Here is a 24889-nt window from a genome sequence, read left to right as displayed (position 1 = left end):
AAATACAAATCCCAAGTATTCAGAACTCACCACCAACAAGTTTGATCGACGACCAGAATTGTCAGTTATAAAAACAGAAGAGGAAAAAAAAAAAACCCACAGAACCTTAATAGTTTACTAGAGGAATGAATTGAAAAAATACAGCAGCTTCATTGAACACAAATGGAGAAGTTCCTATGCCATCTTCATCAGGTTGACCGAAGACCACCTTAGATCTTCGATTGCAACAAAAATTGAATTGAAAAGTTCTCTATTACAACATTCACATGTGTGGCTGGCACAAGTTGCTTTGCTGTCACCTCCCATGGTCAGGAAAGCCTCAACAGTGCCCAATCCGAGACAAGATCTCCTCATTTTGGGGCATCCCTGAGCTGTAAATGAATCTGAGAGACTATGGTGTCAAGGCCGTGGTGTCTAAATATTACTCCTGCAGCCACTGCTCAATGTATCAGGAGGGAGTGGGGTCATTAGGTGCACGTACATAAAACAGAGGGCTCAGCTCAGGGCCTTTCTAGCAAGCAAATGGGACCCAAGTACAAGCCCCGGAGGTGAGCAAACTGCTCCATAGGTGGATGGAACTGGAAGCAGACCATCAGCAAAGATTTAGAAGATGAAGAAAGAGATAGATTACCCTAAACCAGGGGTGGGCAACTGTGGCCCTCCACCTGTTGCAAAACTACAAGTCCCATCATGCCTCTGCCTTTGGCAGTCATGCTTGTCAGTTTTGCAATGCCTCATGGGACTTGTAGGTCTACAACAGCTGAAGGGCCACAGTTGCCCATCCCTGCCCTAAACTGTTGATGCTTGCAATTACAAGCCGGTTTAGACTGCCTGTTTTTGGGGCCAACTACAGCTTAGGGGAGATGACTGCCAGACAACGGGAGGAAAAAAATAAATTTTGAACCGGTGGCAACGTCAAACCCATCCATCATGAAGATCTGCTGTGTCCTTCAATGAACGGAGGAGAACATTTTCTTTTGGTGAAATGGACCCAGAGAAAGGAATAGAGAAACAATCTTCTGGTTGAAGCGAGAGGCAGAAACTACCTCAAGAAGGAAGGTCAGGGTTCTCTACAGAACCAGCCCTGTCCCTATGCTAAAACCAGGACGGGTTCCTCGCAGCAGTACAAGGCCGCCAAAGTTCATAAACTCGTCTCGAAGAGGTAACTACCACAAGAAGCACCACCTTATGGTTGAGAATACATCTCCAATGGGTTCAGAAGTTGGTTTGGTTTCTGATGTACATCAGAACGGATACCAAAGAGTAACAATCAGGGAAAGCCCCTGTACAAAAAGGTCTCAATCAAGGAGCGAGAGGCCAATGGTCTTTGAAACAAAACTGAACGAGCAGAAACCTGGCCCTTGCTTGTACCGACAGCCGAACACTGGTCCAGACCCAGATGCAGGTAGAAGAAAATTCTTGGGGTGGAACCCCGGACTCACACCAACTGAAATATGCCATTCATGTCCAATGATAAGACTTTGCAGGAAGTAGACTTCCAAACTTTTAGCAGCATAAGAAATCAGACACTACGATGTCCAGGAGGTCCACGCTGGTGTCCATCTGTGACAAGTCCTGGAAGATCCTAGGATGATAGGACCACTTTCCTGGATCTAGGTGCTTCCGGTGAAGGCATTCTGCCAGTCAACTGACTAAGTTGGGAATGCACAGGGCTGACAAGACTGGAACATGAAGGCCTACCTGGATCCAATCTATCTCTCTGGCCACAGACACATTTCTGGTCCCCACTGTGCCATTGTCTGAATCTGGATTGGTAGGATGGTCTAACATTTATCAGACAGCCAAACTGGCCAAAGTTCCAGGATGTAAATTGTGAGATGAGACTTTTCTGAAGACCAGAACGCCATCACTAACAGGGTGCCCAGGACTCCACCCCACCAAGCTGACATGTCTCGAGGATCCTAAAAAAAAAAATAAAAAAAAATGGAAAAGGATCCAACACAAGTAAGATCCTTGAACCACAAAGGAACACGTAGTCCTTGGTGACAAGATCGGTCTGAATGTTGCATCGAGTAAAAGTGGGCAAATGAACTGCCATGGAGGGGTTGTGGTGCCCACAGGACAGCCCTTTCTTGGATGTTGTTCCTGAGGCCCCTGAGCGCCTTCCCCCACCCAGAGCCAGGACAAGGGGATGACAGCCTGGAGCAGTGATGGAGAACAGCCGGGAGGAGGTGGACGATGTTGCGCTCTCCCTCCTGTCAGAGCAGCACATGAAACAAAATGGCTCTTGGATCACATCAGACTGTACACACACACAGTTTGATTACCGCCCCCTACCCACATTTCCTGCTGCTGGGAGATGAGCAGCTCTTGGGAGGAGATGGGGGGCGGTAATCATACTCTGTGTGTACAGTCCGATGGGCTTGTTCACACTTGACTGAAGCTTCAGCATGGGCATTAGACAGGCGTTCATGAGCTTTAGACTGGCTTTTTACAAGTGGTAAAACGCTCCCCATGTTCAGTTTTGAAGCGTTTTCTAAGCATTTGAGATGCGTTAAAACCACCCCACCAAGGAAACAAACTGGAATGCCATTAACGCCCCACAACCGCCGATGCATTGGAGGAGCGTCCCCATAGACTTGAATGGGAGGCATTGAAAGGCTTCAAACTCCTCCTGACTCGACATGAGGCTTCAATTTTGCAGCCACTTCACGTCGACGCTTCATGTTTTGATGACGTTAACAGCGCTGTGTGCTGCCTGTAGTATCGTTTGCAGGGCGTTAAAACAACGCCCCTCAAACGCCTGCTTTCAAAGCCAGTGAGAACTAGGCCTAAGAGCGATCCAGTCTCATGCACTGCATGGCCAAGTGTGGCTCTGATAAAGGAGAGCACACCTCCTCGCTTTGTAGTGGTTTCCCTCTGTAGGTCAGGGGGAGGGGAGGGTCGAGCTCACAGTAAAATTGTACACAATAAGGGGCGAAGGGAATAATAGTTTGTGCAGGGGTGGGCAGCTGTCTGTGGCTGGTAAGTGTAATGGGTGGGAAGTATGTGCTAGGAGGGGGGGGGGGGGGTTTTGGGTAGGAAGAACTTGTGTTGGGAAAAGTAATTGTGGAGTGATTTTTTTTTGGGGGGGGGGGGGTTGTGCAAGGAGGAGGGAAGGGGGGAGATTTGTGCAGCGAGGGGGGAATTTATACTAGGAAGATGGTTTGGGGGAAATTTGTGCTAGCACAGGCTGTACCCTGTGCTAGCAATTGCTAGCACAGGCTGTACCATGCAAGGAGGAGGGAAGGGGGGAGATTTGTGCTGCAAGGGGGGAATTTATACTAGGAAGATGGTTTGGGGGAAAGGCTGTACCCTGTGCTAGCAAACTTGGGGCCCCAATACTGCTAGCACAGGCTGTACCGTGCAAGGAGGCGGGATGGGGGGGAGATTTGTGCTGCAAGGGGGGATTTTATGCTAGGAAGATGGTTTGGGGGATATTTGTGCTAGCACAGGCTGTACCCTGTGCTAGCAATCTTGGGGCCCCAATATTGCTAGCACAGGCTGTACCATGCAAGGAGGAGGGAAGGGGGGAGATTTGTGCTGCAAGGGGGGATTTTATGCTAGGAAGATGGTTTGGGGGATATTTGTGCTAGCACAGGCTGTACCCTGTGCTAGCAATCTTGGGGCCCCAATATTGCTAGCACAGGCTGTACCGTGCTAGCAATCTTGGGGCCCCAATATTGCTAGCACAGGCTGTACCGTGCAAGGAGGCGGGATGGGGGGAGATTTGTGCTGCAAGGGGGGATTTTATGCTAGGAAGATGGTTTGGGGGATATTTGTGCTAGCACAGGCTGTACCCTGTGCTAGCAATCTTGGCGCCCCAATATTGCTAGCACGGGCTGTACCGTGCAAGGAGGTAAGGGGGAGATTGTGCGGCGAGGTCATTTATGCTAGGAAGATGGTTTGGGGGATATTTGTGTTAGCACAGGCTGTACCCTGTGCTAGCAGTATTGGGGCCCCAATATTGCTAGTACAGGCTGTGCCGTGCTAGCAACCTTGGGGCCCCAATATTGCGAGCACAGGCTGTACCGTGGTAGCAACCTTGGGGCCCCAATATTGCGAGCACAGGCTGTACCGTGCTAGCAACCTTGGGGCCCCAATATTGCGAGCACAGGCTGTGCCGTGCTAGCAATCTTGGGGCCCCAAGATTGCAAGCAGCAGCCCTCTATACAGATCTTTTTATTTTTTTTTTTTAAACAAGAAAGCCGCAGTCCAGCCTTTTAGCCCAAGGCCCCTGAACCAAATGGGACACGTGCCGAAAACAAGAGAAGAGGCTTCCAGTAAAGTCACAGCTTCACCACTACAGCCATCTCCTCTTTACCAAAGACTGCCTTATGCAGGTAACGGGCACCTTTAGATGAAACCAAACTGTGCAGCATTGGCCAAAAACGAAGTAACGTCCTTGGTGTAGGTGTAGGCCTAGAACACCTCCGAAAAGCCAGGCCGAAAAACAAAAATCCAGAGATGGCATCATTCAGTCCTGCCTGGTTACCAAGATACTCCAAGCCAATTTAAACCTCCTCGTATGTTCTTGCTTTCCCCGTGTGGCAGTAGCTCGGAGGCCAGCGATGCTGCATCAGAGGAGATAGTGGGCGGGGATGGAGAGCTCTCTCCCTTGATGGTGAGCAGTGACAGCTGGGAGTGTCTTAGTAACGGCCTAGCAACAAGGCAGGATGGGATGATGCCATCTTTGGGGAGGTTTTTCAGACAGGCTTTGTGAGGGACATCAATGGCCTCCACCTCCTAGAGTGAGGGTTTTAGTCAACTTTTTTTAAAGATGGCTCCTAACGCCATTACCAGCCAGAGAAAGTCAGTGACGGGACTGAGGAGCAACGCCATGAAAAGGTGCATCAAAGCTCGATGACGGCGCTCGGTCGGGTCGGATGGTTCGGTCGGGTCGGAGTTGGAGGTACAAGTGAGGCAACACAAGAGACGTATTTTATACTATTTTATTGGAAATAAAACGCATTTAAAAATCTAGAAGTCCCATGCTTTGTCTGCAGACTCACATTGTCTAATTCTCTGTATTTTACATCATTACCCATCTTACATCCATTGTGTGCAGAAAGCCCCGCCCCCTGAACCCGAGGCAGGCACCTCCGGAATCTCCCGCTGCTTCGGAACGAAGGCCCACACGCTTCGTAGCAGCGGCAGAACCAACCCGTAACCTGCCTCTAAAAACAAGGCCCGAAGTCCTTCACACTGTCAAGGGAGGAGCCGCAGCCGCTTCTTGGGGTACACTAGACCATGCTGCCCCCCCCCAATTGAGGAAGGAGTCACAGCCACCTCTTGGGGTACACTAGGCCATGCAATCCCCCCCAATAGAGGAAGGAGTCACAGCCGCCTCTTGGGGTACCCTAGGCCGTGCAGTCCCCCCCCAATTGAGGAAAGTCACAGCTGCCTCTTGGGGGTACGCTAGGCCGTGCAGTCCCCCCAAATTGAGGAAGGAGTCACAGCCGCCTCTTGGGGGTACGCTAGGCCATGTAGTCCCTCCCCAATTGAGGAAGGAGTCACACCTGCCTCTTGGGGCACACTAGGCCATGCAGTCCCCCCCCCAATTGAGGAAGGAGTCACAGTCGTCCCTTGAGGTACGCTAGGCCATGCAGTCCCCCCCAAATGAAGGAGTCACAGCTGCCTCTTGGGGTACACTAGGCCATGCAGTCCCCCCCAAATGGAGTCCAAGCCGCCTCTTGGGGTACGCTAGGCCGTACAGTCCCTCCCCAACTGAGGAAGAAGTCACAGCCGCCTCTTGTGGCACACTAGGCCATGCAGTCCCCCCAATGGAGTCACAGCTGCCTCTTGGGGTACACTAGGTCATGCAGTCCCCTATCGAGGTGCACTAGGATGTACAGTCCCCAATTGAGGAAGGAGTCCTGGTCACCCCTGGGGGTACACTAGGCCATGCAATCTCTCCCCTGAGGAAAGAGTCACAGGCGCCCTCAATGGGGGACTGCGCGGCCTAGTGCCCCTCAATGGGGGACTGCGCGGCCTAGTGCCCCTCAATGGGGGACTGCGCGGCCTAGTGCCCCTCAATGGGGGACTGCGCGGCCTAGTGTGCCCCCATTGAGGTACTGCACGGCCTAGTGTGCCCCCATTGAGGTACTGCACGGCCTAGTGTGCCCCCATTGAGGTACTGCACGGCCTAGTGTGCCCCCATTGAGGTACTGCACGGCCTAGTGTGCCCCCATTGAGGTACTGCACGGCCTAGTGTACCCCCATTGAGGTACTGCATGGCCTAGTGTACCCCCATTGAGGCACACTAGGCTGTAGAGTCCCCCCCCCCCCCCAATTGAGGAAGGAGTCACAGCCGCCCCTTGGGGTACACCAGGCTCACGTCTGCACAAATCTGAGGAAGGCTGCGGGGGGATTACAACAAGATGCCCAAAGAAGAGCAAATAAAATCTACTTTACAAAAAAATATCTTCTGTGAGGGTGGCACAGGGTCAGGCAAGTGGGGCAGGAACCTAAAAAAAAAAAAAAAACAAAAACAAAAAAACCACAACTAAAATCCATCTCCATAGGTGTCCACCTCTGTTCAGGGCCATCAGATGATCAATTAAAATGTCATTTTTTTAAATGTTTTATTTTCTTAACTCTTTAGTACCCGACGCTGTAAAAAGTGAAAAACATACAGTAGAGGGCAATTGTAACAGAACACTTTATATAGATAGAAAACAAAAAAAAAAAAAAAAAAAATCAAAAAAATTCACATCTTATTCTAATAAAACACAGACTCACCTCTGGCCTGTCTTTATTCTGCCATTTCATTATGTACACGCTATAGAACTTCGTATATTACAGAGTACGCGCTAAAGTTCACGGGGGACCAGGCCGCAACATGCCATCTCTCGACAGAAGAGGGTGAAGGAAGGAGAAGAAAAAAAACTAAAAAAATATAAAAAAAAAAAAAAATTAAAAAAAAAAAAAAAAAAAAGGAGCAGCTAAAAAAAAAACAAAAAACCTTTATTATGTAGTGACAAGAGCTGGCAGTGTCGGTCCTTTTCTGACGCGGAAGGGACCCCCCCCAGCTATATTCAAGGCTCTCAAAACAGAACCGTCGATGAAAAAAAAAACCAAAAAACTGGATTGCACCGTTACCTGTAAATTTTTCCTTGCAACCAAAAAAAAAAAAAAAAAAAAAAAAAACACCCCAAAAAAAACGTAAACCTTTTAGGAACGACAAGTCGCGGAACCCGTAGGCCTCTTCACCAAAGTCCAGGTCCTTCACGATCCAATCTGCAATCCAGGGTGAAGACTGGATGAGTCAATTTGGTTGGTCTGATCGATTTTTTATTTTTTTTTTTTTTAAAACAAAGTCAAACGTCCGGTTGATCTCTCTGTACGGGGGGAGGGGGAGGTAGCGGCTTTCTGTACAGGACCAGGAAAAGGGTTAAAACTTAAAAACTGGGATGCTACGACAAGAGTATCCGAGTTCCTGAACCTCATCGGAAGGTGGAATGTGAAGCCCGATACAAACCTTTGGAGGTGGTGGGGCGGGGGGAGGGAGGAGAACGGCTGTGCGGGTTTTATAGGTCTGTGTCGCCGAAGCCGTAGAAGGACTCGGTGTCGCTCTCTTCCTCGAAGAGGTGCTGGAGGACCTCGGGGTCGGCGTACTCCTCGGGTTGGCTGTCGTTGCAGCTATCGGTGTCTTCGTCCTCGTGTTCGTTCAGCCTCAGCTCGCCCTCCAGGAGGCTGGTGAGCTCCTCCTGCATCTTGGCGTTGCGTTTGCTGGAGTTGGTGGCTCCGTCGGGTCCCGGCAGGACGCTGGCCACCAGGAAGGACTGCTGCACCAGTTCTGGATGGTCGCTGATGACGCCCAGGACCTCCATCATCCAGCTGATGACCAGTCGTAGCACCGTCTCTGGGCTGCAGGTGGTTTTGGCTCGGGCCCGTTCTCCCCACTTCTTGTGGAGGAAGCTGGTGACGGCTCGTTTGATGCACACGTCGATGGGTTGGATCTTGGAGCTGCAGCCGGCCGGCACCACGGCAGGTAGCGTGCAGGTGGAGCTCAGGAGGCCCAGGACCTCGTTGGACATGTGTGACCTGTGACAGTCTATCACCGCCATGCCTTTGTTGGGCAAATCCATGTGTTTCTGCCAAACCCGAGACGACCAAAGCTCCATGACCTCATCTTCGCTCAGGCCATCTTCTCTAGCTTCGTAGATGATGGTTTCAGGAACGTCTACGGCACACGTCGAGCCGCCCCGAAGGCACACCAACGTCGGCAGTAGGCTGCCGTCAGCCAAGATGGTGAGCACGATGTCGCACCAAGGCTCGCCGGCGCCCACGGTCTGCAGCGCGCATTCTCTCCTCTCTTCTCCGCCGAGCAGCTCCAGGTCAAGAAAAAGTGAGATTTCGTCGACGGCGGCGATCATGGACAACGGGAGGTCCTGGTTGGGGATCTGCCTTTGTACAAAGCTGATGAAAGTCTGGGCATTGTCCTCCAGTTCTCCAGGCAGGCAGTTGGCCACGGCAGCTTTGGAGTGTGTGCTTAGTTTGTGCCGTAGCATGAACCCCACCGCCCATTCGTAGGAGATTTTGAAGCCTCCTTCAAGCGAGCGTCCGATCTTGGTGGCCTTCTGGAAGAGAGTCTCCTCGTTGACTGGCTGCTGTTGCTCTCGCTGGAGCAGAACCCATTCGGCCAGTCTCTCCTCCGCCTCGGTGCTCAGATACTTCTCCTCGGACAAGGCATCTGGCTTCTCCTCCTGAGCGGTCTGGAACTTCTGAAGCCACCACCGGATGCGGCTCGGCGAGTTGTGGAAATGCTCGGCCGCTTGTTGGATGCTGCTACACAGAGCGAAGAGCACCACCCGCAGCTTCTTGATGCTGATCTGCTCCTCCTTGTTGCTCTCCAGGTTTCTGTTCTCCGGCTCCTCTACCTCATCCACATCCACAGGTTTCAAGTTCTCCGGGGCTGGAAACACCAGAGCTGGCAACACTGGGGCCGGCGACATCTTGGGGGCCGGCGACACCTTGGGGGCCGGCGACACCTTGGGGGCCGGCGACACCTTGGGGGCCGGCGACACCTTGGGGGCCGGCGACACCTTGGGGGCCGGCGACACCTTGGGGGCCGGTTCGCGCTTATCTTCGGTTGGAGGACTGGTGACATCATCCATGTTCTCGAAAGGTTCAAGGACCCTGCGGAGGGACAGAAAATGTGTGAGCGCCCCATAATACAACCGTGAAAGGACCACTGACTGTAGACCAGTGCCGGGACAAGGACCGTTACCATCCAAGGCTACCACCTCCCCCTCCTGAGCAGCAGTATAGGCAGGAACCAACTCTCTACCACCCCCCAGCTGCTGAAGTGCTCATTGCAACCGACTCCTCTGCCTACCCCTTGGCCCGTCCCGGCTACAGAGTATGGAAAACGCCATTAAAACTGATAAAAGCAAATATTACCCCAAAAAAGCTCTAAAAAGAGGAAAAAGAAAATAATTACCATGAAACGTCTGGGGAGATATCTGCAGAGAAAACAGAAATATCAACTTTTATATAGAACATTAGAGTACAACACACATCAGTCTCTGTACAGAGGAGCTTACACTCTAATGTCCCCTCCCCCCCACAGTCCCATCAGTCTCTGCACCAGAGGAGCTTACGCTCTAATGTCCCCTCCCCCACAGTCCCAGAGGAGCTTACACTCTAATATCCCCTCCCCCGCAGTCACATCAGTCTCTGTACCAGAGGAGCTTACGCTCTAATGTCCCCTCCCCCGCAGTCCCATCAGTCTCTGCACCAGAGGAGCTTACGCTCTAATGTCCCCTCCCCCACAGTCCCAGAGGAGCTTACACTCTAATATCCCCTCCCCCGCAGTCACATCAGTCTCTGTACCAGAGGAGCTTACGCTCTAATGTCCCCTCCCCCGCAGTCCCATCAGTCTCCGTACCAGAGGAGCTTACACTGTAATGTCCCCTCCCCCGCAGTCCCACGGTACTTACTTGTACACATGACGGTGATGTAGCCATGCGAGGGGTTGAACACCAGATGTTTCGCCATGGCATCGCCCAGTCGCGTCACGAAGGCGCAGGATGAGCATGTCATCACCAGCTCCTCACTGGGAAGAGGAAGATGTTAACAGTTAGTGGCCCACAGTGACAACCTCGGGATTGGTCGGCTGGGAAGGATTACATACCTGGGTTTGCAACTTTTGAACAGCGAACGATATTTTGGACTTTTCCGGGGAACGTGGTTGCTGGAAAACAGAAACGAAGAAATATCTCCTGAACCAGGCAGAATGGTATCCCCGTCCCTCTCTACACCGAGAGTCTCCATGTCCCCCGTCCCTCTCTACACCGAGAGTCTCCATGTCCCCCGTCCCTCTCTACACCGAGAGTCTCCATGTCCCCCCATCCCACGAGTCTCCATGTCCCCCGTCCCTCTCTACACCGAGAGTCTCCATGTCCCCCCATCCCACAGGTCTCCATGTCCCGTCCCCCCCGTCCCTCTCTACACCGAGAGTCTCCTTGTCCCCCCATCCCACGAGTCTCCATGTCCCGTCCCCCCCGTCCCTCTCTACACCGAGAGTCTCCATGTCCCCCCATCCCACGAGTCTCCATGTCCCCCGTCCCTCTCTACACCGAGAGTCTCCATGTCCCCCCATCACACGAGTCTCCATGTCCCCCGTCCCTCTGTACACCGAGAGTCTCCATGTCCCCCCATCCCACGAGTCTCCATGTCCCCCGTCCCTCTCTACACCGAGAGTCTCCATGTCCCCCCATCCCACAAGTCTCCATGTCCCGTCCCCCCCTTCCTCTCTACACCGAGAGTCTCCATGTCCCCCCATCCCACGAGTCTCCATGTCCCCCCCGTCCCTCTCTACATCGAGTCTCCATGTCCCCCACAGTCTCCATGTCCCCCCCCCCCCCTCTCTACACCAAGAGTCTCCATGTCCCCCCCACCGAGAGTCTCCATGTCCCCCCCCCACACCCCCGAACCTTTGCCAAGTTCCTAAGTCTGCACCCCACTTACTTGATCATGTGATTGGCGTAGGCGCGGGAGCAGCAGGTGGCGTAGCGGCACAGAGAGCAGTGCACATAGGTGGGGAAATGGTTATGGAAGTCGGGGATCTCGAAGTTACACTCCAGGCAGGTCTGCTTCTCCTCCACAACCCTGAGGAACCACAGCGAAGGTTAGTGACCACGGGATTACAACAGGAATCTGTAACCTGCCCCCCCCCCCCTCCAGAAAAAGGCTCCCCGCCCCCCTCCTAGTGAGGGCTCACTGCCTCTTCCCCTCCCTCCGGTAAACAACTCACCGCCCCACCCCTCCCGGTAAACGCCTCGCCCCACCCCTCCCGGTAAAGGGCTCACCGCCCCACCCCTCCCGGTAAAGGGCTCACCGCCCCACCCCTCCCGGTAAAGGGCTCACCGCCCCACCCCTCCCGGTAAAGGGCTCACCTCCCCACCCCTCCTGGTAAAGGACTCACCGCCCCCTTCCCGGTAAAGGACTCACCGCCCCCCTCCCGGAAAACACCTCACCGCCCCCCCTCCCGGAAAACGCCTCACCGCCCCCCCTCCCGGTAAACGCCTCACCGCCCCCCCTCCCGGTAAACGCCTCACCGCCTCCCTCCTGGAAAACGCCTCTCCGCCCCCCCCTCCCGGTTAACGCCTCACTGCCCCCCTCCCGGTAAACACCTCACCGCCCCCCCTCCCGGTAAACGCCTCACCGCCCCCCCCTCCCGGTAAACGGCTCCCTCCCCGGCTTACAAATGGCTCAATGCTTTTCCATTAAGTCTTCACGAATGTTAGCTGCCACTAGGCAAGCCTGTCCTGATCACAAGATCACTGTGACAGCCAATCAGAGATCAGGAAGCGGATGTATCGCCCCCCCCCCCCCCCCAAGCAGTTACATCTCTGGCAGTAGAAAGGCGTGGCTGTCCACGAATTACAAGCGTGGTTTCATCCACAAGCCAACACTGCGAAGGAGAACATTCACCAGTTTCCAGACACGGCTTACAGCAAGAAACGTTTGTGAAGTCGCACTTCCTACATTGCAGAGGATGATGGGAAACGCACGAGCCAGTAACTAACCGGTTGGGGAATGCGATGATTGGCAAGGTGTCCACAGGATGGCGGAGAGCCTGGGGTGTCATATCTGGTGGCGGCATCATTGGGGCGTCTACGGTGGTCATAGAATTCCTGGGGGGTCCTCGAGAGGCTCGGATAGTCACCTGCAGAAAAAAGGGAGGAGTTATCGGCACGTCATGCCGCGCAGGACAAACGTCACCCCGACGCCGCATCCCCCGCGCCTCACCTTCGTCCCGGGCTTCAGCCCCTCCAGCTGACGCGGTTTGCGGAAGGTTTTATGGTGCTGCAGCTTGTGCTCGATCTTGTCTTTCGCGAACAGAAACTGAAGGCGGCATTTGTTACAGTGGTAGACGTTCTTCTGCTCGTGTAGGGTGCGTGTAATGGGGGGGGGGGGGAAACAATAAAACACATTAAAAACAGCTCATGTGTACAAAAAACCCCCCCCCCAGGTGATATGCGGCCACTTTGGGCAACACCTAATCCCCCCGTTCCTGTAATGGGGTCACTGCCTCTTCCAGAAGACTTCTTGAAGCTCAACCGGGACCCGCAGGGAAGCGGCCCTCTCCTCCTTGGAGCAACGAAGAAACTATACATCCCATCATGCACTGGGTTGGCAGGGAAAATGTTGGGCATTCATTAGGCAGGTCCAGAGTGGATTATATGATGTAAGAGGGTGGAGATCATAAAAATCCCCCCCCCCCCCAAAAAAACAAGGAGGATTCCCTCCCCGCAGGGAAGCAGCCGGCTCCCCCTTCAAACAACAAAGAACTATACATCCCATCATGCACTGGGTTGGCAATGAAAATGGTGGGCAGGATAAGGGGGTGGAGATCATAGAAAACCCCCCCCCCCCCCCGAAAAACAGGAAGTCCCCCTCCCCGCAGGGAAAGCGGGCCCCAGTCTCCCTCACCTCCCCGCAGGGAAAGCGGGCCCCAGTCTCCCTCCCCGCAGGGAAAGCGGGCCCCAGTCTCCCTCCCCGCAGGGAAAGCGGGCCCCAGTCTCCCTCCCCGCAGGGAAAGCGGGCCCCAGTCTCCCTCCCCGCAGGGAAAGCGGGCCCCGTCTCCCTCCCCGCAGGGAAAGCGGGCCCCGTCTCCCTGCCCGCAGGGAAAGCGGGCCCCGTCTCCCTGCCCGCAGGGAAAGCGGGCCCCGTCTCCCTGCCCGCAGGGAAAGCGGGCCCCGTCTCCCTGCCCGCAGGGAAAGCGGGCCCCGTCTCCCTGCCCGCAGGGAAAGCGGGCCCCGTCTCCCTGCCCGCAGGGAAAGCGGGCCCCGTCTCCCTGCCCGCAGGGAAAGCGGGCCCCGTCTCCCTGCCCGCAGGGAAAGCGGGCCCCGTCTCCCTGCCCGCAGGGAAAGCGGGCCCCGTCTCCCTGCCCGCAGGGAAAGCGGGCCCCGTCTCCCTGCCCGCAGGGAAAGCGGGCCCCGTCTCCCTGCCCGCAGGAAAGCGGGCCCCGTCTCCCTGCCCGCAGGGAAAGCGGGCCCCGTCTCCCTGCCCGCAGGGAAAGCGGGCCCCGTCTCCCTGCCCGCAGGGAAAGCGGCCCCCGTCTCCCTCCCCGCAGGGAAGCGGCCCCATCTCCTCTCCCCGCAGGGAAGCGGCCCTCTCCTCCTTGGAGCGCCAAAGAACTATACATCCCATCATGCACTGGGTTGGCACTGAAAATGTTGGACAATCATTAGATAGGGTAAGAGGGTGGAGATAAAAAAAAACAAAAAAAAAAAAAACCCAGGAAGTCCCCACTCCGTTATGATAGTACCGCCCCCCGATTAAAGATTTTGCCTGGATTGGAGGAGATTGGTGGAATGTGGGAGGAGATCATCCCGGGAGTTCGGCCTCGAACATTTCCCGCACTCAGACCTCTTACCTGATGACGCATGAAGTGCTGCTGGAAGGCGTTGCCGTTTTTGAACACCTTGAGGCAGTACACGCACAGGAGGTACCGCGTGTCTTCGTGGTTGAGTCGGAGTGCGTGTCCACCTCGGCGTAGATGGAGGAGCGGTAGGCGCACACCTGGAAGACACACGAAGAGGAGATGGAACGATCGTCCCAATGCAGATCGCAGCGTGCCTGGCCATCGATCGGCGGTCTCTATGAAGGCTGTCTACACGCCGGCGGACAGATTTGCTCATTAATAACTTAACTCCGCCTCCCGCTCGCCAACTGCGTGGCCTCCGCCTCCCTCTTAACCCCTCCCCCTCCAGAGGATTTTCTCCCCCTTCCTGCCCAGACCATTGTTTGCATTACTTGGACTGACTATTGCACGGTCATGCAACGCTTCACCCCAATGGAGTTTATGTCCCTCTTTTCCCCCACAAATAGAGCTTTTTGGTGGTTTGTGATCACCTCCGCGGGTTTTATTTACACTATAAACAAAAAAACAAAAAAAAAAAAAAAAAGATTTTTGGGAGAAAAAAAAACAAAAAAAAAAAAACACCCCCATAATATTTTTGACTTTTTGCTATAAAAACACATCCAGGAAAAAAAAAAAAAAAAAAGTTAAAAATCCCAATACGTGTAAAATAATTGGTTTACGCGAAAGTTACAGCGTCTACAAATGGCGGTATTTTTTATACTAGTAATGGCGGCGATCAGCGACTTATAGCGGGACTGCGGCGGGCATTCTGACACTGGGGGGGGGGACTAACTTGGTGTCACTGACATCTCCAGTGACACCAATACAGTGATCAGTGTTCACAAAAAGCACTGAAGTGTACTAATGGCGCCGGGCAGAAAGGGGTTAATATGTGGGGCGATCAAAGGGTTAACTGTGTGTTGTGTTACTAGGCAGACAAGCTGTGCAGAGATACAAAGCAGCATGTCCTCGCGGACAGGAGAGAGATCGGTGTTGATTACATACAGACCCCTCCCCTGTCAGTCTTACTTGGCGATCACACACCGCACCCCCTAATTTGGATTTTAAGGGGAACCCCACACCAAAAATTAAAAAAAAAACAAAAAAAAAAAACACCACCACAACAAAAGAAGACACGCCATGGGTTTTCCCCCAAAAGCGAGTACCCGAAGTGCCAGGTATGGATAGGGGGGGGAGGATCCACAAGCTGCCCCCCCGAGAAAAAAAAAAAATCCAAACCAAAAAGAAAATAAAAAAAACAAAAAAAAAACAAACCTCGAAACAAAAAACACAACAAACAAAAGAAGACGCGCCATGGGGTTTCCCCCAAAAGAGAGAGTACCCAAAATGCCAGGTGTGGATGGGAGGGGGGGGAAGGACCCCCAAGCTGTTTCATTCCCCCCCCTCAAATTTGTCTGGAGAAAGAAAAAAATCCAAAAACAAAAATCAAAACCACAAAAAAGGAAAATAAAAAGAAACAAAAAAAAAAAAAACCCCAAAACAAAAAGAAAACCAAAACACAAAAAGAACAAACAGCCACCCTGTCCCTGGATCCAGCGGATTTCACCGGCCATCCTTGCTCCCAGGAACCGGCATCTCAGAGCCGGGGGCCCTCAGCACATACGGGGGGGCCCTCAGCACATACGTGACTAGGGGGCTGAATCTTGTGTATGGACCGGTCACATGTCCCAGAAGACTACGGGGGAGGGAGGACAACACCCGCTTCCAATCACCTAGGCGATCGCAGCGGAAGGGGGTACCTGTCAAAAATCGGGCTCCCGCTCCCCAAAAGGCGCCAATTCCTCGAGGGGGGGACCGGTACTTAGAGCTGAACTTCCCTTTTGGGTGGAGCTCCGCTTTAAAAATAATCTCGAGTGAACTTTTTGCCCGGAGATCCCCCTTGACTCCAGTTTCCTCCTGCGAGGCCCCCGGACTGACCTGGCACAACGTAGGGCATCTCTCCCGGTTTGTGGGTGTCCTTCATATGCTGCAAGAAGAGGGGTTCGCTGTCGAAGGCCCATTCACAAATCTTGCACTTTGCTACAAAAAGAAAGAAGAGGGAAATCAGCGACTCCACCGGCAGGAGGAGACCCCACCGCCCCCCCGACTTCGTAGCCAAAACAAGATGGCGGTGGCCAGGTTGTGCCCACGATGGTACTCACTGGTGGACTCGTAGGAGCTGTGAACGTTCTCTAGGTGGCACTGCAGCTGGAAGGGGGTGGAGAACTGGCGGTAGCAGTGCTGGCACGTGGTATGTCCGTCCACCTCGCCGTTCTGCTGGTCCAGCTCCACGTGGTGCTTCATGTGGTTCATAAACCTGCGAGAAAGACAAAACCGGAACCACGGGTTATATACAGGTAACCTTTACCCCCTGCCCCCGCCCTTCCCTAAGCACCCCACCCCTAGACACCACCCCCCATCCCTAGGCACCCCTCCCCCATAATAGACTCCAATGAAAACTCCTTGCCCACTACAGTTTACTCTGCCCTAGCCAAGTCTCTGACCGCACAGCTAAAGGGATGCCAATTCTCATGTCTCTGCCCCAGCCCAAGTCTCTGACCGCACAGCTAAAGGGATGCCAATTCTCATGTCTCTGCCCCAGCCCAAGTCTCTGACCGCACAGCTAAAGGGATGCCAATCCTCATGTCTCTGCCCCAGCCCATGTCTCTGACCGCACAGCTAAAGGGATGCCAATCCTCATGTCTCTGCCCCAGCCCAAGTCTCTGACCGCACAGCTAAAGGGATGCCAGTTCTCATGTCTCTGCCCCAGCCCAAGTCTCTGACCGCACAGCTAAAGGGATGCCAGTTCTCATGTCTCTGCCCCAGCCCATGTCCTCTGACCGCACAGCTAAAGGGATGCCAATTCTCATGTCTCTGCCCCAGCCCATGTCTCTGACCGCACAGCTAAAGGGATGCCAATTCTCATGTCTCTGCCCCAGCCCATGTCTCTGACCGCACAGCTAAAGGGATGCCAGTTCTCATGTCTCTGCCCCAGCCCATGTCTCTGACCGCACAGGTAAAGGGATGCCAATTCTCATGTGTCTGCCCCAGCCCAAGTCTCTGACCGCACAGCTAAAGGGATGCCAGTTCTCATGTCTCTGCCCCAGCCCAAGTCTCTGACCGCACAGCTAAAGGGATGCCAGTTCTCATGTCTCTGCCCCAGCCCATGTCTCTGACCGCACAGCTAAAGGGATGCCAGTTCTCATGTCTCTGCCCCAGCCCATGTCTCTGACCGCACAGGTAAAGGGATGCCAATTCTCATGTGTCTGCCCCAGCCCAAGTCTCTGACCGCACAGCTAAAGGGATGCCAATTCTCATGTCTCTGCCCCAGCCCAAGTCTCTGACCGCACAGCTAAAGGGATGCCAGTTCTCATGTCTCTGCTCCAGCCCATGTCTCTGACCGCACAGGTAAAGGGATGCCAATTCTCATGTGTCTGCCCCAGCCCAAGTCTCTGACCGCACAGCTAAAGGGATGCCAATTCTCATGTCTCTGCCCCAGCCCAAGTCTCTGACCGCACAGCTAAAGGGATGCCAGTTCTCATGTCTCTGCCCCAGCCCAAGTCTCTGACCACACAGCTAAAGGGAAGCCAGTTCTCATGTCTCTGACCAGGGATACGGGGGATGCTTGATCTCATAGCACCAAAAACAAGATGGCGGCTTTATTTTTCATCAATGTTTCGATACGCTTTGAATTTCCCATGACTATCCCACGAGAGTGTTATCACAGCTCTTACCGTGAAGAATCCTTTCCCAAGCGTACGGTCAAACCGGTACAAAGAGCACCAACAACGGCTCACGGCAAAGCTTACAATATGGCCGCCTCCCGGCACGGCATCGGTCACGCCTACCTGATGTTGTTCTTCAGTCTCTTGTTGCAGTGGGGACAGCGGAAGGTGGTGGCGGCCACTTTGGACGCTCCCTGCATCTGGTAAGTCTGACCGACGTCCCGGCCGTAGTAGAAGTCGTCCACCAACATGATGAGCTTGCCTTGCGAGGCGTCGTCCTCCAGGTTCTTGCCAGATTGAGAGGTCAGGCCGCCGGGAGTTGTGGCCGTGGCCGGCTTGTCTGGGCTGGTGGACTTGGCCCCTTGCGGGGTCAGCTGGGACTCCGAGTTGGCCTTTTTGGAGAAGTCCACGAGGTCGGGACAACAGTACTGAAAAAACAAGGAGGATGAGACAGATGAAGGCCACGATTATGTCCCACCATTCTCGGAGAACCGGACCCAACAAGAGCTTCCTGTGGCCATGCGGGGTTTTTTTCTCTTTAGGAGTGGGAGGAGCTACGACAACACTGCCGGTATCCATCAGACCTGGATGTACGGCCAGAACTGTACTACTCAAAAAGTGGGAGGAGTTCTGAAAATATCAACAGGGCCTCGATGGGTGTGACCCCACCCATCAATGTGACTCCACCCATCAATGTGACCCCACCCATCAAGGCCATGTTGATATTTTCATATCATGGGAGGCTCCCACTCCTCCAGGCCGATCCTAGGGGGGGGGGGGGGCCCGCTCCCCCAGGCTAACCCCACGAGCGCCCGCTCCCCCAGGCCAACCCCACGAGCGCCCGCTCCCCCAGGCCAACCCCACGAGCGCCCGCTCCCCCAGGCCAACCCCACGAGCGCCCGCTCCCCCAGGCCAACCCCACGAGCGCCCGCTCCCCCAGGCCAACCCCACGAGCGCCCGCTCCCCCAGGCCGACCCCACGAGCGCCCGCTCCCCCAGGCCGACCCGTCTGGAGGAGTGGGTGCTCCTAGGCAGGCTGTATTTGCCTAGGCCACGCCCACCTGCAATGCTCCATGATGGAAAGACCTGAAATCCAACGAAGGAAAGGGGTGGGGCCAGGAACAGAAAGTCATGTATTATTCCTTCCAATGCAAATCCTGCCCCGACGCGTTTCACCCTCAAGAGCTCAGTCCTACTGTACAGCGAAACGCGTTGGAGATTGGTGGAGCAGTCCATGTGCCAAAAGGGGTTCAAATATTTTTCTACAAGGCTTTTTTATGAAGGAGAGGGTCTCCATTTTTTTATTTTACTTAACCCTCTGGTGGGCCCTTTAAGGGGGTTTCAGGAGGTAGGGGGGGGGGTTGTGATCACGACTGCCATGATTGGCTTCCACGTGATTGGAAAGTTCCCGAATGCAAGCCGGTAACTGTGTCGGGAACCTCTCGGCGTGAAGCTCCGCCCACCGAGAGGCGTATGGCCGGCGCAAAGAAGCACCATGCTAATGAATCAAGTAGCAAAACGGTCAGAAGCCTGCCCCCGCTGGTGGGAGGACCGAAGGGGAGGACTACCTGTAGCTCAGTCCTTTCACAAACATTCGATATACGACGGTCATGGACTTACACACATATGTCCTCGAAGGGCTTCCACGACTCGGAAGGAAGTCTGACATCTGGGGCAGTGCTTTCTATCCAAGTTTTCCTGCAGGGTCACAGATGGGGACGATACTGCGATGGAGAGAAGGAGAGACACGTCACAGGCGTCCGGCGGGCCCGGTGGGACCCTAGCCGAAGGTCCTATTTTGCTCGGACCTACCCGTCACCCCGAGGGGCTCCAACTGGATGCTCTTCTGTACGGTGCCCAAGCCGGGGCCGGTGCCGTTATTTCCCACGGTGCTGGAGAGGATGAGCTGGGTGGAATTGTGGGTGGTCGTCTGGCTCCCGCTCATGGCGTTGACAAACTTCACCACGTCGTTGGTCTCACCGGTGCTCTTCACCGCCACAAAACTGGCAATGCTCACTGCGGAGAACAAAGGGGGGTCATTCAGGTTTTTTTTGGGGTTTGTGGCTGGCTACTACAGGGGGGTTCCTCCCCTTCCATGCTGGAGGTGGGCTTTAAAGGGGACCTCCACTTTAGCCAAACAGGTTCTCTTTAAGGGCCCCCCCCTAAACAGCAGGACATACTCACCTTGCTTTAGCTCCTCCGCTGGTCTATTCAGCCACCAGTACACCCTGGGAGTCCCTCTAGTCACAGCTTACACCGGGTTGAGCCGTGTCACCATGGCCCCTAAAACAGCACTGGTCCAACGACCAAGGGCCACTACTGTTTTGAAGTCACATGCTCCTCCACACCTGGAACTACGGGGCTTTTTATGAATTCCTGCGGTGGAGGAGCAAAATGACCGTTCTTACTGGGAAGGATTCCCCTAAAGGTTCCTTGTAGACCACGGGTGTCAAACTGGTGTGGGGGCCCTCCAGCTGTTGCCAAACTACAAGTCCCATGAGGCATTGCAAGATTGGGAGTTATGCTTGTAACTGTCAATCTTGCAATGCCTCATGGGACTTGTAGTTTGGCAACAGCTGGAGGTCCGCCAGTTTGACACCCAAGTCCCATCATGCCTCTACCTTTGTAAGATTGACAGTTACAAGCGTGATTCCCAAAGCCTCATGGGACTTGTAGTTTGGCAACAGCTGGAGGTCCGCCAGTTTGCCACCCAAGTCCCATCATGCCTTCGGGAGTCATGCTTGTAACTATCAAAGGCATGATGGGACTTTGTTAACAGCTGGAGGTCCGCCAGTTTGACACCCAAATCCCATCATGCCTTTGATAGTTACAAGCATGACTCCCAAAGGCATGATGGGACTTGGGTGGCAAACTGGCGGACCTTCAGCTGTTGCCAAACTACAAGTCCCATGAGGCTTTGGGAATCACGCTTGTAACTGTCAATCTTGCAAAGGTAGAGGCATGATGGGACTTGTAGCTTCACAACAACTGGAAGGCCACCAGTTTGACACCCCTGTTGTAGAGAGACCTGGAGGACGCCATATTATTGGAGTCAAGGATAGACTTGCAACTGGGAGGCCTCTCTACAGTCCACCAAAGTGGCCATGGCCCCAAAAACTGATCCCAGCCCCCCCCATTCAGCTTCCTCACCCCTGTAACTGATCAAGTCACGTGACGCTCCATAGGTCTGTAGGCGGAGTCCTTCTTTGGGTGTCCATATCACTGTCTGCGTGACATGGATACGTCTTATTGGCAGTCCAGTGGTGGGAACCTAACAAGATTCAGGAGGACGACTCTGCAGCAGCAACGTCCACACACAAGGAGACTATTGGGGATTGGCCAGCTTGGCCCTCTCCATTTCATCAGTCATGTGACTAAAGAGATCTCCATTTTGTTTTCCTTACCTAGTTTGGGGTTGGTGCTGGGATTATTCTGGTTCTGCGGAATGGTCAGCGTCTGCACCGGCTGCTGCACCGTGATCTGTCGGAGTGGCTGGCTGGGCGACAGCGTGGTCGACGTGCTGGAGATCGGCTTGCTGACCTGACCCTGGGACTGCGGCACCGGGCTCCTTATGGTCAGGGTGGCCGGGATGACCGTGGTGAAAGTGTTGGTGGCGGGACGCACGGGGACGGTGGAAGCTTGCCTGACCTGGGTCACCTGTGAGAAGACCTGAGGGACGCCCACTGCTGGCTTCATAAACTGGGTGCCCGGAGCTGGAAAAAAAGGAAACGAAAAAAACAAGAAGAATTTAGAACGGGCCTGGCGCCCATGAGGGCCTAATCCGCCCCCAAGGGGGCCTAGGCCGGGGCCTAGTCCGCCCCCAAGGGGGCCTAGGCCGGGGCCTAGTCCGAGCCCAAGGGGGCCTAGGCCGGGGCCTAGTCCGAGCCCAAGGGGGCCTAGGCCGGGGCCTAGTCCGCGCCCAAGGGGGCCTAGGCCGGGGCCTAGGCCGCGCCCAAGGGGGCCTAGGCCGGGGCCTAGGCCGCGCCCAAGGGGCCTAGGCCGGGGCCTAGGCCGCGCCCAAGGGGCCTAGGCCGGGGCCTAGGCCGCGCCCAAGGGGGCCTAGGCCGGGGCCTAGGCCGCGCCCAAGGGGGCCTAGCCCGGGGCCTAGTCCGCGCCCAAGGGGGCCTAGTCCGCGCCACAGAGGGCCGAGTGCTGGAGTAGTCTTACCTGGTACGATGGTGATGGGTCTGACTGTCTGTCCCTGCTGAACGTTCAGAACAATTCCTACTTGATTCATTGCGTTCACCGTGTTTACCGTGTTCTGCACCGGCCGGACGTTCCTAACCGGAAAACCCTGCAAAGAAAGCCATTGGAGAAAACATGAAGGAAACCGGTCCCAGCTTGAGTTACCGGGCTTCTGGTCATGTGAGAAGTACTGGTGGGAGCCACAGAGGTACTGGTGGGAGCCACAGAGGTACTGGCGGGAGCCAACCGCAGCACACGTGTCATTCTGTATTTCCGGGTAGGAGGCGCATGCACCCTACCTGTGCGGCTATTCACGACCGCCAATCACCGGGTCCCAGCCGGTAATTACCCGCCGGCGCCCATTGATTACCAAGCATCTCCGACAGGAGGAAGATTGTTTTGTTTACAACAGTCCTGTCAGCTCAGGCACACCGCACAGCACAGGCACCCAGAGCAGTGGGATTACAGTGAAGCGCACAGACCCCGCCCCCTAGTAAAACCACTCCCAGCACACAGTTAACCCTTTGATCGCCCTTCACGTTAACCCCTTCCTGCCCAGTGCCGTTAGTGCAGTGTCAGCGCTTTTTTTTTTTTTTTTTTGCACTAATCACTGTATAGGTGTCACTGGGGATGTCAGTGACACCAAGTCAGTTCCCCCCCCCAGTGTCAGAATGTGCGCCGCAGTCCCGCTAGCACTGATCACTGTATTGGTGTCACTGGAGATGTCATTGACACCAAGTCAGTTCCCCCCCAGTGTCACCGCAGTCGCGGACCGCCATTACTAGTAAGAAAAAAAAAGAAAAAATCCCATTATCTATACCGCCATTTTGTAAACGCTATAACTTATGTAAACCAATGAATTTCCACGTATTGGGTTTTTTTTTTAGCACGGAGCAGAATACATTTATGCCGAAATTTGATTTTTTTTTATATTTTTTACTGGACGTGTTTAATAGCAAAAAGTCCAAAATATTGTTTTTTTCTCAAAATTGGTCTTTTTTTTGCTTTTTTTTTTTTTTTTTTTTTTGCGATAAAACACAAAAGGCGATCAAATACCACCGAAGGAAAGCTCAATTTCTGGGGACAAAAAAAAAATGTAAATAATTTGGGTGCAGCGTAATTGTCAGTTAAAGTAACGCAGCGCCCTAACGCAAAAAATGGCCTGGTCAGGAGGGGTGGGGGGGGGGGGGGGGGGGGGGGTAAATCCTCTGGAGTGGGAGGGGTTAATAAAGCTTTATTCCCTACCTGTGCCGTTATGAAGATGGGCTGTGCCGTCACCGAGTTGTTGGTGGCGTGGTTGGCGTTCTGCATGACTTGCATGGGTCGCAGCATGGGCTGGGTCATCACGGTGCCGATACCAGGTGTGGTGTTCTGGGTCAGGATGAGAGGTTGGGAGCCGGACTGCACGATTGGTGTGGAACCTGAAAAGGGGAAGACAAAGGTTTTCCTCCAGCATACGTTGAGCTCAGTCTTTATTTCAGAGTACATTTCAACCTACAATGATTTCAAGCAACACAGAATGGGAATTTCCAATCTGGAAGGTTTTAGGAGCTGCTGTGCCCCCAACTCTCCCACAGAGCACTCATAAATTGGGCTTCAGCCTGGGATGGAGCTGCTGTGCCCCCGACTCTTCCATAGAGCACTCATAAATTGGGCTTCAGCCTGAGATGGAGCTGCTGTGTCCTGGCTCTCCCATGAAGCATTCATAAATTGGGCTTCAGCCTGAGATGGAGCTGCTGTGTCCTGGCTCTCCCATAGAGCGCTCATAAATTGGGCTTCAGCCTGAGATGGAGCTGCTGTGTCCTGGCTCTCCCATGAAGCATTCATAAATTGGGGCTTCAGCCTGGGATGGAGCTGCTGTGCCCTGGCTCTCCCATAGAGCACCCATAAATTGGGCTTCAGCCTGGGATGGAGCTGCTGTGCCCTGGCTCTCCCATAGGGCACCCATAAATTGGGCTTAAGCCTGAGATGGAGCTGCTGTGCCCTGGATCTCCCATAGGGCATTCAAAATTGTGTTTCAGCCTGGGATGCAGCTGCTGTGTCCTGGATCTCCCATGAAGCATTCATAAATTGGGCTTCAGCCTGAGATGGAGCTGCTGTGCCCGGACTCTCCCATAGACCACCCATAAATCGGGCTTCAGCCTGAGATGGAGCTGCTGTGCCCTGGCTCTCCCATAGAGCACTCATAAATTGGGCGTCAGTCTGGAATGGAGCTGCTGTGCCCTGGCTCTCCCATAGGGCACCCGTAAATTGGGCTTCAGTCTGGAATGGAGCTGCTATGCCCCTGGCGTTCCCATAGGGCACTCATAAATTGGGCTTCAGCTGCTGTGTCCTGGCTCTCCCATTGGGCGCTCAAATTGGGCTTCAGCCTAGGATGCAGCTGCTGTGTCCTGGCTCCCCTATAGGGTGCTCATAAATTGGGCTTCAGCCTAGGATGCAGCTGCTGTGCCCTGGCTCCCCCATAGGGTGCTCATGATTTGGGCTGCAGCCTAGGGTGTAGCTACAGTCAGCACATACAGACAAAAATTATTTATTTTTTTTTTAAATTGCGCAACACAGCTACGGATTACAGCGGGACCAGGTGCTACATGAACTTGGTCCCCAGGAGGATACCACAACGACTTCTGGTGATACTTCACGCTCGAACAAATAAAGCGGTGAGACATAAAAGGGTTCTTTACGATCTGCAGTCTGACCTCCAATCCAGATCACACCTCTACAGCAGCATTCCGTAACGTGCTTTCTCCTTCAGGCAATGGCCACCTCCAATGGAGGACAGGGATCTCGGCTATTGCAGGCACACCGGGCCTCCTAAGGAGGTCCCCCCCCTTTAGGATTTACCCTTGTGAATCATTTCATGGAGATTTCTAGACATCTACTCACCGCTGTTATTGGCGATGAGCGTCAGCAACGTCTTCTTGGTGTTGTCCGTGTTCTGGGCGATGGTGTTGGTCACAGTGGCGGCCGTAGTGTACTGGGTGCCCAGTGTCTGAGCGACAACAGGAAGGGTTGCAGTGACTGGCTGGATGTTGACGGACACTGGAAGAGAAGACAGAGAATCACACGTTGGACTACAACTCAACAATGTGGTGACAAAGGGGAGC

At 54.1% G+C, this 24889-nt stretch overlaps 1 protein-coding gene across 1 annotated transcript; it reads right to left on the bottom strand.

The window, feature by feature from the left end:
• Positions 1 to 4938: 4938 nt before the first annotated feature.
• On the bottom strand, positions 4939 to 24824 carry POGZ (pogo transposable element derived with ZNF domain; the record flags this gene model as incomplete). Its single annotated transcript, XM_089666128.1, is given in 18 exon segments — positions 4939 to 9141; positions 9446 to 9467; positions 9945 to 10060; positions 10139 to 10198; positions 10975 to 11115; positions 12036 to 12175; positions 12259 to 12390; positions 13889 to 13989; positions 13992 to 14034; positions 15822 to 15916; positions 16039 to 16193; positions 17725 to 18029; positions 19221 to 19324; positions 19413 to 19616; positions 21005 to 21313; positions 21768 to 21894; positions 23031 to 23206; positions 24669 to 24824. Coding segments are annotated over 18 exon segments (3998 nt in total), but the record flags the coding sequence as incomplete, so codon positions are not given.
• Positions 24825 to 24889: the final 65 nt, after the last annotated feature.

This window comes from Staurois parvus, unplaced genomic scaffold (assembly GCF_062004578.1).
Source record: "Staurois parvus isolate SC_StPar_1 unplaced genomic scaffold, SC_StPar_1.0 ptg002547l, whole genome shotgun sequence".
NCBI classification, from domain to species: domain Eukaryota; kingdom Metazoa; phylum Chordata; class Amphibia; order Anura; family Ranidae; genus Staurois; species Staurois parvus.
Note: the sequence above shows the minus strand (reverse complement) of the source record. Positions and strands in the feature narration are given on the sequence as shown.